A 15732-nucleotide genomic window follows, 5' to 3' on the forward strand; every position below is an offset into this window, starting at 1 on the left:
GTTGATGAGACTTTAAAAGCTTACAATTGATGGGGAAAAAAAGTGATTTTTTTTTTTAACGGATTCAGAATGTCTCTGGAAGTGGTTTATAAAATGGCCAAGAGCCCAGATTCTAGATGCTTGGGTTAGAACCCCAGCTCTGCCACTTACTTCCTATATGTGACTGATTTTGGATTATTCAGTCATCCTGTGTTTGAGTAAATGTGGTAATAGCTCCTAGGGTTGTTATAAGGATTAAATGCATGAATATAAAACATTAAAAAAAACTATGCCTGGCACATAAAAAGCACTATGTACACATTTGTTAAATGGAAATTGTGATAACTGATCATGTCACTAAAATGTGTTGGGAATTTCTACTTTAGTAGGTCCCATAAAGCTTTGGGGAGAGAGTTGACTAAGAGAAAACATTCTTTTTTCCCTCCTTCTCGTTCTTTTTTTCTTCTTTATTCTCCCAGCCCTCCCCCCTTCAGATACTGGATATTTTCTTAACAGTAATTTCCACATGCCTTATGGTGCATATTCATGGCTGTTCTCCACTTATGATTGCTCTCAATGCTTTATTTCTTTCATACAGAAACTCAAAAAATAAGTATATGCGAGCATATGATGCACAGTAGACTTAGTGTTATCATAATAATCATAATAATTCTGGTACATTAGTGGAAAAAATATAACAAGTTTCTATGGGAAGTGTTAGACAATGAATGCAACAAGGATCTCAAATATAACTTCTAGCCCTTTTGACAAGTCAAAATGGACCCATCTGAATTCGTCAGCTTCTTTGAAAACAGTTCTGCAGACTCACAATCCCAGAAACCTGCAGTTCAAAGTACCCCCGTGTGTCTTAAAAGTAGAAATCCCTTTGTATTTGTCTTATTGCTTCCTTTGGTCTCCGGGAATACATTCTTCCACTCTGCCTCAATTTTACTTTAGTACTTTCTTTGTTTCCTCTGGTTATTATAGTTCCCTCCCCCCCCCTCCCCCCCCTCCCCCCCCCCCCCCCCCCCCCCCGCCGCCTTAGAGTTTGCACCTAACCATTGTCGAGTTCTTTGGCCTCGTTTGCATTTTTGATACGGAGGACTGCGCTTTCATGGTCCAAACGGGCTGCAGGATGATCCTCTTGCGACCACTCCCTGCGTGTGCTCCCGCGGGCGGGGGTAGGGGGCGCTTTTCTCGACTCCTACCTCTCTTTATGCGGAAATCATCCTGCCTTTTGTGAACACGCTTCTTTAGATCCCTCTCTCTCACTCTTTGTCTTTTTTCTTCTGTTGCTTATTCTCTACGAGTTTGCCTCTTTCCTGTATAATCTCCCTCTCCCTTGCCCCCCGTGCACGTTCCCTCACTTTGGAAGCAGAGTAATTGATGCTTGAAGATCCTCCATTGGCTCCACGGAGCCTTTAACCCCGTTCTGGCGTGCTCGTCTTCAGGGTTCTTCACCTGAGACGTGGTGGCGTTTACTGCAGAGGCAGTAACACACGTCAAAGAAAGCAAGCCCCAGTATGTGTCCATATATGACCTTAGAGCAGAATTCGGGGAACCCTGTCCACTCCCACCCTCGTGTGCTCTCCCCCCTCCGCCCTTCCCCAAGGTCACTCGCGGGCAGAACGCGAGCGCCGACTACTCCTTTTCGCGTCCCGACTTCCTTCTGAGAGCCCAATAAACCCTGGGGAAGTTTAATCATTCCGCAGCGAGCCCGGGCTCTCTCACTGGGCATGCTCAGTGGCCGGGCCCCGCTCGGCTGGCGAGTGGTTCGTCTGGGGCGCAGGGCTCGGGTCGGCGGCCGCCTCGGCTGGCTTCCAGGAGCGCGGGCTGGGCACTGCGGGCCCTGAGCCGGGAGCCAGAAGCACCCCGCGGTCCTCGCCGGGACGCAGGGCCCCGCCAGAGCCGCGGCGTTCCGGAGCCCGGGGGCACCCAACTTCGCGCCAAGTTCGGAACCGCCTTCTGGGGGAGCCATGCAAATGATGACCAGGGACGTTCTGCTAGAAATGGATCAGGAGGAGGACGACGACGACGACGGGGATATCGGTGAGCGGGGGGTTCTCCGGCGTGGGCCGGGGCCGGAAGAAGTTGGGGACTGCGCGCGGGCGCTGCGCTCTGCGCGGGGGCGGCTAGCGGGGACCCGCGGGCGCCGGGGAGGTGGGAGCCCTCACCGCCGTCCCGGGGCCGCAGTGCGGCCGCTTCGCCGCTCGGCTCTCAGCGGGCCGGCGCCGGGTGGAGGCCGGGGAGGCGCGGGGCGCGCACGGGCCCCCGACCGCAGGATCTGGGCGGGCCGCGGACGCCGCGCCTAAGCACTCGTGCTGGATACGGGGAAGTCTGTGGACTCTGAAGCGGCAACTTTTGGGTCATTTCCTTCGCCTGGAACCTGCACTGGGGACCCGGCCCCGTTCAGAGAGCAGGGGTGTGACCCACCTGCATCCGCTTTAAAGTGAAAGCAAGGAGCCGCTCTGGGGGGAGGGTGGGGCGCCTCGGTAACAGATTTGTGGCCGCGGGTGGCAACCCGGGATCCTTTTTTCAGCCGCAGAGCCCGCGGGGGAAGTGATTGGAGGAAGAAGCCCTTGTCCCGGGTGGGGCTGGGGGGGGAAATCTCTGAACATTTCCTGCAAGTCCAGAGGGCCCTGGCGCTTGGCGGGGTGGGGAGTGGTTGGGTGGGGCAAGCCTGGGGTGTATCATTTCTAGTTTGAGTTAAAAATGTTTAGAAGTTGTAGACGGAACGAAGGGAGAGCTGTTTAAGAGTGAAATAACTACAGCAACAAACAAAAGGGATTGGAGGAGGTGGGGAAGGGGAAAACAATTGGAGGAGCAGGGAGAACATCGCTGTCAGGGAATGATGACATATTGGGTCTCTCCAGAAGACTGGCAATTAAATTACCGTGCTGGTCTGTTCAGCGACTCCGAGTCTGTTTCCTGCACGCCAAATCAGTTTAAAGCGAAACAGTTCCTGCTCAGATCCTGAAGTCCTATTCTTCACTAATAACAACTTTAGAAGTAACTTAATTCTAGGAGCTAGGTGTGGTTTTTCTTTATCATTTTATTTTTTTTCCAGCTGTATTGAGCTACAGTTTACATAGAATATTTTGCAAGTTTAAAGTGTACAACACGTTGAGTTGATACGGTTACATGCTGCAAAATGATTACCACTATGGCTTTAACCAATACCTCCATCAGCTCACAAGTAACTGTTTCCTTTTTGTGGTGACAACATTTAAGGTCCACTCTCTTAGCAACTTTCAACTACATGATACAGTATTAATTATAACCACTGTGCTGTACCTTTCATCCCCAGGACTTGTCTTATGGCTGGAAGTTTGTGCCTTTTGACCAACATCTTCTCCCCTCCACCATTCAATTTCACCTATAAGTATTTGTCTTTGTGAGACTTATTTCACTTAGCATAATGCCCTCAAGTTCCATCCATGTTGTCCCAAATGGCAGGATTTCCTTCTTTCTCATGGTTGAATAATATTCCATTGCCCACATGCGAGGGTGAGGAAGTTGAGGAGGGTGCTGGTGGTGGTTATTATACACACACACACACAAACACATCTTTATCCATTCGTCTATAGATGGACAGTTGTTTTCATATCTTGGCTATTATAAGTATTGTTCACTTAAATCAAGAGAACGTGGTAATTTCCTTGTTGATGAGGAACAAATTGAATAGAGGAGCTTATGCTCCACGATTTAGCATAATTGTTCTCATTTGAGAACAATTTATTAGATGGAGGGAGCAAGTAGTGTTTTTTTATTAGAAAGCTGAAGCTCACAGGTTGATCTGCCTAGCTTTTCACATAGCTAGTAAAGATTCAAAACCAGGGTTTCTGACTTGCAAGACCTATGTGGATTAATCCCCTTTCCACCTGGTCACCAGCAGTCAGATAATATATAATGCTACTATTTAACAGACTTTACTGGTAAATCATAGTTACATAAAAATATAAATCATAGGAGCAGACTGTAAAAAGTTACAGTAAACTAGCACAGTCTATTTCATAGGAAAATACTCTTGCCTGTTATGGTGAGGTATCATCACTGTTTATACTGAGTATTGTGAAGAAATAGGGTAAAAACCCAAATGGTAACTGAAATAAGAGACTCTGATCTTTGTTTGTTCCACTGTGCCATCAACAGATCTCAGTTTAGAAAAAAACGACTTTGGTCTAGTCTGTGTTTACCAGATGAGGCATCATAAAATTTATCTTAAGTGTGTGGCAATAGGTTATTTTTATTTATTTAAGTTTATTTACTTGAGAGAGCGAGCACACGCACATGACCAGGGGAGGGTCAGAGAGGGAGACAGAGAATCCCAAGCAGGCCCCACACTGTCAGCACAGCGCTCAACTCAGGGCTTGATCCCAGGAACCATGAGATCACGACCTAAGCCAAAAATCAAGAGTCCATTGCTGAACCAACTGAGCCAACCAGGTGTGCTGGTTCTTTTTATTTTTTATTTAAAAAAAATTTTTTTTAAGGTTTATTTATTTTTGAGACAGAGAGAGACAGAGCATGAACAGGGGAGGGTCAGAGAGAGAGGGAGACACAGAATCTGAAACAGGCTCCAGGCTCTGAGCAGTCAGCACAGAGCCCGACGCGGGGCTTGAACTCACAGACCACAAGATCATGACCTGAGCCGAAGTCGGACGCTTAACCGACTGAGCCACCCAGGTGCCCCTTATTTTTTTAATTACAGATGTAATTTATGCTGGTTCTATCAAGTCAACCAATAAATATGTTTTAAAAAGTTAAATATCTCGGGGTGCCTGCATCTGACTTCAGCTTAGGTTCATCTCGTGGTTCGTGAGCTCGAGCCCCGCGTCGGGCTCTGTGCTGACAGCTCGGGAGCCTGGAGCCTGCTTCAGATTCTGTGTCTCCTTCTCTCTCTGCCCCTCCCCTGCTTGTGCTTTGTCTTTCTCTCTCAAAAATAAATAATAAACATAAAAAATTAAAAAATATTTAGAAAGTTAAGTATCTCTATCCCTCCATCACCCCTCCCTCTGTGGGCTACTGATATTATTACTTTACTGTGTGTAGGGGTCAATTCAACATTATGTTAGGCAACAGATATCATTTAGTAGGTCTCCACAATTTTTGTTTGTTATACAAACTCAATGTGGATTGCAGTGATTTTATATCAAGTGGAAATGTTTACCATGTCAATAGAAAGTTTATGACATTGTAAAATAGGTAAGTCTTTTTTTTAAAGGTAGAAGTAGGCTGATGGTATATAGCCTTTTACAAAATAATTGTAATTTTCAACTTAGGGGAGGTTGTGGTGAAATGACGATTATAATTTTAACTTGTGCCCCTAGTTTCATATGCAGAACTATGGTTAAGCTGTTGACATCTTTCTCCTAGTACTTGATTGTCATTACTGATAGTTGTATAATTTAAAATCCACTCAGGTACTGAAGATTTCTACGTAATCCCTCTATCAATATTAACTTTATAATTCAGAACAATAGAGTTATTTTTGACATAGTTCCTGAGTAAAACATTTATCATCGGCTAATTTACAAAGGATGAAAAGAGAATCTTTTTAAACTAGATGTGGTCCCTGGTTATATCATATGAATGTTTTACATACATATGTGGAAGTGTTCCTGTAGTGGACTGGGACTTAGGGCTCCCCCCCACCGCCAGTGGGTTTCTGCTTACCTTTACCTTTAAAGCACTATTCAGTGCTTTAAGTGTAAGGATTACCTCCTTGTTTGACATGAACCTGTCTAAAGAGTCAAAGATGGTAAATGTTACTATGAGCGTCTTTTCCATATTTGCTTAACTCCTTGCCACCAGAAATTGGTCCCAGAGGTTTGTGAATGAGGCAGCCTGTTGGTATAAGAGCATTTTTTCAAAAGACCACTTATTTTCTAAATCAGCTCCAGCAACCGAATGCAGTTGTGATCCCTGGGCACTGGTGGCAGGAAATATGTGACTTTTAGCCCTTATTTCACTCATGCTGGTGGAGATCACATGGCAAGGCAGGTTTTGTGCACTTGGTGTGCAGAAGAGCATTCCTGGCTGCCTTTCTCCCTCCTCCCGGCCTTTAATCAGTGAGTAGAATGCAACATTTCTTCCTGTTCGTGTAGAAAGTGACAGAAAACTCTTTTACGGCCAAAATGTAGATATTTTGTGTGCTGTTTTATTTTGCGTATGTGTGTGGTTGTTTTGTTTTTGCATTTCTATGGTTCAGACTTCGCTTAGAGAGAAAAAGTGTTCTCGGGAATAAGTCATATAGTTCAGGCAAAAAGATTTTGTTTAGATGCTTGGCTGGTTGCTTTGGGATCCCAGTCTGTTTATGATAGAGTTTAACTCTCTGATCCCCACAGCTGATGGTCATGTCATTGATTTGGGGAGTTGTAGGAAGAAGCCCATCACCTCCGAGTGATGATGGTCCAGCTGTATCTCTCAAGTGTCCTTATTGGCTCCCTTTTCGCTTTTGCATTTTTACAGAGACTTCTTCATGATTTCTATCCCTTCACTATGAAGTTTGTTTAATCACCTACAAATGTGGTCCTAGCCTCAGTTTTGCTTAATCAGTATTAACTGAGAAAACTTTCTGTGCCGGGTCCAGGATTAGGTGCTGGGCTGGGTGTTGGGAAACTAAAAATAAGTGTTGCACCCCTTGGCCGTGGAGACGTAGGTTCGATGGAACCAGCCACTTGCAGTAAGTGCTATTACTGAGGTATGTACACAGCTGTGGGAGGATAATGGGAGACATTTTCACAGAAGAGATTGCTGGGCTGGGTACTGAAGGACCAGGCGGGTGCAGTGGCATAGCAGAAGGAGAGTCTGGATTTCCACGTAGTTCCCTGTGGTGGAAGGCAGCCGCTACAAGGCTAGGGAGGCAGGCAGGGGCCACACCATGAAGAAGCCTCTGTATGTTTTAAGGATTTAGGATTTGGAGCTACTGAAAGATTTTAAGGAAAGGAGTGATGGGATCAAATTTGCCTTAGGAAAAGATCTCCCTGGCAGCATGTTGGAAAATGGGATTGGAGAGGGGACATTGTAGAAGTAAGTCTTTCTAGCAGTCGGGTTTGGAAATGCCTGTAGTGGCCATGGGAATAGAGGGGAGTGGTCTGAGAGTTTAGGAAAGAGGTGACATCTCCGAGGCATCAGACCCATGGCTTCCAGAAACAGCGTGACTCTTAGACTTCAGCTGAGTGATTAGGTAGAAAATGGTGGCAGGTGTGCAGGGGGGAACTTCTATTGTTCCAGCAAGTCTTAATACTTTTCCCCTCTGCTTTGGCTCAGACCAATTCCTTTCTTTGGTAATACCAGACTTACCTCCTCTGTTTTTCAGGAGGAGCCTGTCACAAAACCCGGAAAACTGTTACTGATCTTCATTGTCCAAAGTGCCCACTAATGAATTGTCGCACCCCTTCTTTTTCTGTGCTACACAATCAGCACTCACTTTGTACTTTGTCTTTGTAGTTCATTATCTTTATCTGCACAACTAGAGTGTAAATTTCTTGCTTTGGAACTAGGTCATCTGAGCCTTCTAGAGATCATGCAAAATATCCCAAACATTGTAGACATTCATTGCTATAATTAAAAAACAATTTCTCTTCCTTACCTGCCTCTAACATATCATAAGCTCCCTGAAGGCAGGTGTCTTGTGTGTTTTGTGTTCCAAGCTATGTCCCTCATGCCTAGAATGGTGCTTGCTATTGAGTAGAAGCCAAGCCAAGCATTATTGAAAGAATCAAGTGAATTGCTCTTTTTAAATAATTTGATTAACATTCTGCTGAGTGGTTTTATGGCCCTAGTAGAATTCCCTTCCATGGCACTTTGAGATTCCCTACTATCTGTTATAACAATGTTGATTGTACCTACTCTGCCAGGTTCCTGGGTCCTTGACCCACCAGTACCTCACTATCTCAGAAGAAGGCAGAGACATGAATAGATAATTGCAGTAAGTCTGTGATTAATGCTGTAATCAAGATGTGTACCCGGGTAGTGGTGGTACCAAGGAGATTCTCGCTGCAGGGACTCCAGATACCAGCCCTGGGAGGGATGAGAAAGAGATAAGGGGCTGGGGCTAGGACAGCGTGGCTCCAGCATTCTTAAATGTGATTTCTTAGAAAGTAAGCTTTGGTGCTACCTTTGCCTTATTTGCTGTGGCAAGGGGATCATAGATATATTTTCTACCAGGAGAATGATAGTTAACAAACAAAACAAAGTAAACTATCCTTACACTTTTTTCTTTGAGTATAGTTTTGTCCTTTTTTTTTGTTTTATAAACCTGTTACTTTCAGTTTCAAGTCCTTAGTCACAATTTATCTTATGTGTTCTAACTTTCAAGTCCAAGAATTGCTTTCCAAAAGGTTTCTCGTCTCCTTTTATAATTCCCATTGTTCTTTAAACCTGACACAAACACAGCTCTAAAAAAGTTCCACATGACATTCCTTTCTTTTTTATCCAGTAGTTTCAGTAGTCACTTATGTTGATTGCCGTGTGTGTGTGTGTGTGTGTGTGTGTGTGTGTGTGTGTGTGTTTGTGTGTGTTTTCCTTTTGGAAACCAGTAAATGTAGACCAAAAGCTCCTGTGAAGGTTTCTGTCAGATACTATTTAAACTCTGACATTCTTGAAGGGAGATTATAATACATTATTAAGAATCTCACAATCTAGCTTGAAGTTAAAAGTTGGTCTTAAACTTTCAAAGGGTGTTTGTAGCAGTTTAGATTAAAATGATTACATTTTAATAAAAGTTTCTACTCCAGCTAATAATGGAGGTTTTCTTCTGTTATCGGTGCTTATCAGTTTTGTGTTTTGTATTCTAGCTGATTCAATCATACATCTGAAGGTAAAGCTTATATAGTCTTAGAGGGAGAAGTGCTGTTACCTTTGTATTTCACAGCCTGCATATCATAATGCTTTTCACATAGTAGATACTCAACAAACATTTGCTAAGGGACTGGTGTTAAGGTTTTAATGGAAGCTTTGTATGCTGTAGATTAAAGCTTGATCTGCTTTTTTTTTTTTCCTTTAGCATTTATTCATCTTTGAGAGAGAAAGAGCGCAGGGGAGGGGCAGAGAGAGGGAGACAGAGGATCCAAAGTAGGCTCCATGCTGTGAGCGCAGATCCTGATGGTGGGCCCCAACTCATGAACCCTGGTTCATGACCTGAGCAGAGCTCTTATGTGAGCCACTCAGCCCTTTGAACCACCTGGGCGCCCCAGCTTGATCCGCTTTTGATACATTGATCCGCTTTTTGATACAGGCCTGAGTCTGTGGAAAAATCACCAGTTTTAGAACAGAAAAACATCATTTCCAATTACTTTCAACCAAGGAAATGTACTTCATGACTGGTAACTCATGTAAAGACAGAGATTGTGAAAATTTCATGCAATCAAGTGATTCTCTCAAGTCGTTATCATTATTACTGCTCTTCCTTTAGTTTTGCCTTGCTTTATAATACTGCAGCTAAAATTAATTAGACTCCATCCCAAGAAGTAGCCTATTGAAGAAATACTGGATGCAAATGTCAACAATAGCATATTGTGGATGTGTACCAAAGAGCAATTCAGATACTCCTCAGCCAAAATATCAGATGGAACGTTTGCATAGGAGACTAGTCGAAGGGTTGATAGGCAACTTTCTCTGCCATGGTCTTTACTACTGCTCTGGCTACGGGTCCAAATGCTGACTGGGAGAGCTAGCTGCAGGCAGTTATTCAGTAGGTAAAAATCCGAATGAAAGAAAATATATTCTTTGGTGAAACCCAGATGTTGTTTTATATTTAATGCTTGTAATCTAGGACATTGAAACTCTACTGTTTCCCACATTATTTAAAAATACAAATACTTGAGGGGCGCCTGGGTGGCGCAGTCGGTTAAGCGTCCAACTTCAGCCAGGACACGATCTCGCGGTCCGTGAGTTCGAGCCCCGCGTCGGGCTCTGGGCTGATGGCTCGGAGCCTGGAACCTGTTTCCGATTCTGTGTCTCCCTCTCTCTCTGCCCCTCCCCCGTTCATGCTCTGTCTCTCTCTGTCCCAAAAATAAATGTTGAAAAAAAAAATTAAAAAAAAATAAATAAAAATACAAATACTTGAAATTGGAAGGAAAAGGATACGGATCTTTAAAATTATCTTTTTTATAATTTTAATTTTAACCTTGGCAGAACGTTAGCCATTGGTCAGGCGTGCAAATAGATGTTCTTTTGCAAAGTACAATTATGCAAATTATAGGCCTGTTTATAAAGCTTGTTTTATATAAACTGAGATTGTATTTGTATAATTGAATTTATCACAATTTCTCCAGACATTCTATCTAGATATTTGAAAAATAATCTTTGGCTTGGCACAGACAAAATGATGGCTAAATTTTTCTTGTGGCATTATATAGACACAACCTTAAGTATGTTTTTTTTCCTCTGATTTGTGCTTAGATTTTAAGAAAACTAAATTCTAAACAAGAATTATACACCCTTCTGACATATAGAACTCAGACCTTTAACATTATTTTACAAGTTTATATATAATAGGTATATTATACAATAATTTTTTTCATTTGTATCATTTTATTTCTTCCTACTGTTACTTATTAAATAAACAAGTCTTAGATGCTTAATTTGTGTAAAAGGTCCTCTTTTAAGAAAAAAGATTTTTTTAATGTTTACTTATCTTTGAGAGAGGGAGAGATAGTGAGTGGGGGGAGGGGCAGAGAGAGAGGGAGCTACAGAATCTGAAGCAGACTCCAGGCTCTGAGCTGGCAGCACAGAGCCTGATGTGGGGCTTGAACTCAGGAACTATAAGATCATGACCCGAGCCAAAGTCGGAGGCTTAACTGACCAAGCCACCCAGTCCCCCCATCCTCTTAGTAATAAAAGAAAAATCAACAAACAAGACCGACTATTGTTTCTAAGTGATACAAATAATGAAGAAATAGCATAAATTGACTGATGGTAGATGCTACCTAGGAAAAGTAAGAGATTTTAAAGAGAAAGGGTGGAAAGTGAATCCCTGAAGAGGAGGGCAGGGGGAGGGAGAGTTTGTGAAAGCAGTGTCGATGCAGAGTTGGGAGATCAGGAGAAGAGAAATGGGGAGTGGGAAAGGAAGGGCTGGCAGTCAGAAGACCTGAATTTGTGGTTGGCTTTGCCAACCTGAGGCAAGTTTCTTGGCTTTTCTGAGCCTGTTTCTTCAGCCCCATGGGGTTGCTAGAAGGATGCAAGGTATATGTACAGTGCTAGGTATTTCCAGTCACACTCCATGAGTGGCACTTACAGTGTCACCATCATAATGAATTCATATATTTAAAAGCAGTCATGGAAATGGCTACTGTTTTAATTTTTTAAAAAAGATAATCTTATTTTATTTTATTTTAATTCCAGTGTAAGAAATGGCTACCCTTAACGTCAGAGATCTCTAAGTCCTTTCCTCATAAACATTGCTGTCTGTTCTGTGTTGCTTGTGTCACATTATGTGTGCAGAAAATGCCCCCTAAGTGTCAGGTTAGGGATGATCGTGACAGTGGCTGTGCTGCAGGCACATGTGTTTAAAGATAAAGGAGTTGAAGAATAGCATGTGGGTTCTGCAAAGAGATAGTTATTGTGTGTGTTTTTTCCTCTCACAGATCTTCAGACAGATGGACAGTGTCCTCCAAATTCTCTCAGGGAATCCTAGCAAAAAATCCTAAGGGCTGACACTTAGTAGGCTCCCAGTAAATGCTTCATAAATTTAGGAATTGTTTTTCCATCGGGAGTACCTGTGGTTTATCCCATTCTCTAATTGCTGTCAGGCAGTTCTAGCCCACGTATGTGTGCTCCTGTGTGTCACCAGATAATTGTATGTGCTGTAAGTGAGGAAGGAGACATTTAAGTAGGAAGTAAATAGCTTTTATTACCAATTGAATATTGTAGAACAGAGGAGAGGAAGATCAATGATGAGATTCTCAGTGGTCAGGGTTCTCCATGACTCTGGTACTACTACTGAGATGTGGAAACATGGAAGATCATTCAGAGATGTTCTCCATTCAGTGAAGGGAGGGCAGTCATGTGGCACATGGTGGGCATGGTTGTTGACTTTATATTAAAAGCCCATTTGACATGGGGCTCCTGGGTGGCTCAGTAGATTGAGCATCTGACTCTTGATTTTGGCTAAGGTCATGATCTCACAGTTTGTGGGATTGAGCCTCATGTTGGGCTCTGCACTGACAGTGTGGAGCCTGCTTGGGATTCTCTCTGCCTCTTCCCTGCTCATTCTCTTTCTCCCCTCCATCTCAATCTCAAAATAAATATTTAAAAAAAATTTTTGACTCTACATCCTTCCCATTGCCCTCACCCCAGTTCTTGACCATTGTATATGCAGGCAGTCAGTATTGGCCCCTCATTTTCTAAATGTCTTTAGAATTGGAAATGACCTTGTGTCCTGAGCGAGGACCTTCTCAGCTACCTTGTTATTCCAGCACACCCAAACCCCACTCTCTGATGGTTTTGGGGATGCCTTGGGAAGCTACATCCATGTGGGTCTGAAGGGGAAGGGGAGAGACCTGGCCCTTTGTTTCCCTGTCTGAGGGATCCACCCTCTCCCCTCAAAGCCCTGGATAAGTCTAGGTATTAGGGATCAGGTGAAAGTGCTTATTTCTTTTTTTATTAAAAAAAAAAATTTTTTTTAATGTTTATTTTTCGGGAGGGGGGAGGGGCAGAGAGAGAGGGAAACACAGCATCCCAAGCAGGCTCCAGGCTCTGAACTGTCAGCACAGAGCCCAACATGGGGCTCGAATTCATGAACTGTGAGATCATGACCTGAGCCTAAGTCAGAAGCTTAACTGATTGAGCCATCCAGGTGCCCCAAAAGTGCTCTTTTCATGCCTTTGGATTTACAGGTGAAAACCTGAATTTGATTAGAGGTAATTATACTGGAGCTTAAAAGAAAAGGATGACTCTTTCCTATGTTGAAAGATTACTTCTGCCATCTGTCATAGATTGCCTTACGTTGGTCGAGGGTGTGGACTGGCATCTCATACCGTGGCTGCCTATGGTGAGGAAGAAACGGGCCTCTCTGCTGGCCTGTGTTCCTTTTTGTTTATCTTCCATTGGCTCCTCTTCCTGCTCCTCATTTGACCATCCTTCTCCTTAGAGTCCTGTGTTCGACCTCTGGCCCAGTGTTCCCATTGGACAGATGGGCTTGCACAGAGATAAAGACCCCTACCGTTTACACTTCAGTTTTACACAGAGGTGATTCAAATTCTAGCCCAGTCATTCACTAGCTGTGTGACCTTGAGTGATTAACATAATGTTCCTTTCTGCACAGTGGAGCTACTGTTAGAACGGACTTCTAGGGTGACTGTGTCAATAATGACACAATTAAAAAAATCTTACTTTATAGGGTTGTGATACTTGACACACTGAAAGCCTCCATAATTAGATGCTAATGATGCCAATATTATGGGGAGCTGTTTTTACTCATATCTCAACCCAGGTTTACCTCTCTTGTTTTCCACTAGAGGTTTTAACCTTTCTCCCAAGGCTGTACCTTCCATTTATATAGCTCATTGTATTTGTCTTTTTTTTTAATGTATATTTACTTATTTATTTTGAGAGAGAGAGAGAGAGAGCGCGCGCAAGTGGGTCAGGGGCAGAGAGAGGGAGACAGAGAATCCTAAGCAGACGTCACGCTATCGGCTCAGAGCCTGATGCGCGGCTTGAACACACAAACTGCGAGATCATGACCTGAGCTGAAACCAAGAGTTGGACGCTTAATTGACGGAGCCACCAGGTGCCCCTGTTTTTGTCTTTTTCATTAAACTGTGAGCATGTTGAGAACTGTCCCCTCATTGAGCAGCACAGTGTTGGGCACATGCCAGGAGATCAGTAAATTCTTACTGAATGACTAAATGGATGAAAGATATTTATTTTTTATAATAAAAATGTATTGTTGAGGGTTTTTTTAAGTTTATTTTGAGAGAGAGAACGTGAGCAGGGGAGAGGCAGAGAGAGGGGGAGAGAGAGAGAGCAAGCTAGCGAATCCCAAGCAGGCTCCACACTGTCCACACACAGCCTGACGTGCGGCTCGAGCTCACAAACCATGAGATTATGACCTGAACTGAAATCAAGAGTCGGATGCTTAACTGACTGAACTACCCAGGCACCCCGAAACATACTGATTATTGAAGGACTGTGCTAGATTGGAAACGTAGGCCTTTGTATATAGACTGATCCTTGGGCAGGTCTTTATAACTTTGGAGCCTTGGTTTCCAGATCAGAAAAATGTCATAGAGATAATATAGAAGGGGGAATGATACTTATATTATAGAATTGTTAGAAGGTTTAATATATTAAATATATTAATATACTGTATATGGAAGGACAAGGGACAGTTCCTGGCACATAGTAGACCAACAATAGAGTCATTAAAAAACAACCAAAAATGGAGAAATACAGTATAAATGACTGGCGTAACTTAAGTTAGATTTTCCAGTAGATAAGTGTCACAATATAAGTGTATCATCCCTTGGAATGTATATAATTTTAGTAAGAAAGGTAAAAGAATATACTATAAAGGTTCATAATGGAAATTTAAATGCTACTTTGATAGTCTTTACACTAGAGAAAATGTGAAAGAAATAACATTTCTTAATCTAGCAAACTTAAGATTTTAAAAATATCTTGTATTACAGTCTAAAGAGTGGTGTTCTTGATATTGAGCATGTGAAATTTTGATAAAATAAACCTTTAATAAAATATGTAGTTTTAAAATATGTAATATCACTTGAATGGTCAGTTATTTTAAATGGAGAAATTCTAAAATGTCTCATTTGCCCACAGGGCTAAAATTTCTCTTCATTAAGTATTATTAGAAAATTTGAAGTCAATAAAAACTGTTAAGATATAAATGATACAGAGCAAAATGATACAACTGAAGACAAGAGCACACAAAGAAATCATTAACTTTATGGTTTGAATTGTTTTAGTGATATAAAATAAAATAATCCCTACCTAATTTGCAAAATAGGTATATGAAATAACATTTTTCTTTTTGTGTTTTTGAGGTTTGGGAATGATTCAGCCTATATCCAGTTGTCAGAACTTAACCCCGTCAGACCCCTTCCAGCATCATCAGCCCTAAAAAAATTAGATATGCCATTTCATCTGGGTAGACCAAAGCAAGATGAAAGGAGGAAGCCTGTTTTTTTGTTTTGTTTTGTTTTGTTTTTTGAGAGAGCATGAGTATGTGAGCAGGGGGAAAGGCAAAGGGGTGGGGGGAGGGAGGGAGGGAGAGAGAGAGGGAGAGAACCTCAAGCAGGATCCACACTCAGTGCAGAGCCTGGTGTGGGGCTCCATCCCACACCTTGAGATCATGACTTGAACTGAAATTGAGAGTCAGATGCTCAACCAACTGAGCCACCCAGGCACCCCAGGAAGGCTGTTTTTATCCCCAACCAGAGTTAAAATTTCTTTACAGTTAAGTGTTGATAGAATTGACTTTCCAATTAAAGTTAAAATTTCATCTTTTGGTTACTGCACTTGGAATTGCAGTTCTTATTGCCCATGGATTTCAACCTATATTCCATCCAGAAGATTGCCAGACTGTCCCATATTTCTTTCATCTGTTTAAATTTAAATAGTATATAGTACCTGTGGGGTGCATACTTCTATAATGAGTACATTGCAGCTTACAAATCACAGAGGAGATGTGAACATTTCTAACAGGCCTTGTCATCTACTCTAAGGGCAAGCAACACAGCAAATGCCTTTTGAGCAATGGGGTAATCATGGTTTTCCTGAGAGTTACAG

At 42.6% G+C, this 15732-nt stretch overlaps 1 protein-coding gene across 3 annotated transcripts in view; it reads left to right on the forward strand.

Moving 5' to 3' along the window:
- Positions 1–1198: 1198 nt before the first annotated feature.
- Positions 1199–15732, forward strand: part of ANO6 (anoctamin 6) — a 196743-nt gene continuing 182209 nt past the window's right edge. The window contains exon 1 of one of the 3 annotated variants that reach the window (XM_030322381.1): positions 1199–2028. In XM_030322381.1, the coding sequence (XP_030178241.1) occupies positions 1956–2028 (73 nt within the window). In that variant the 5' untranslated portion in view covers positions 1199–1955. The remainder of the gene's footprint in view (positions 2029–15732) is intronic. The other 2 variants (XM_030322384.1, XM_030322383.1) reach the window with 2 other exon arrangements.

This window comes from Lynx canadensis, chromosome B4, assembly GCF_007474595.2.
Source record: "Lynx canadensis isolate LIC74 chromosome B4, mLynCan4.pri.v2, whole genome shotgun sequence".
In the NCBI taxonomy this organism is placed as follows: Eukaryota; Metazoa; Chordata; class Mammalia; order Carnivora; family Felidae; genus Lynx; species Lynx canadensis.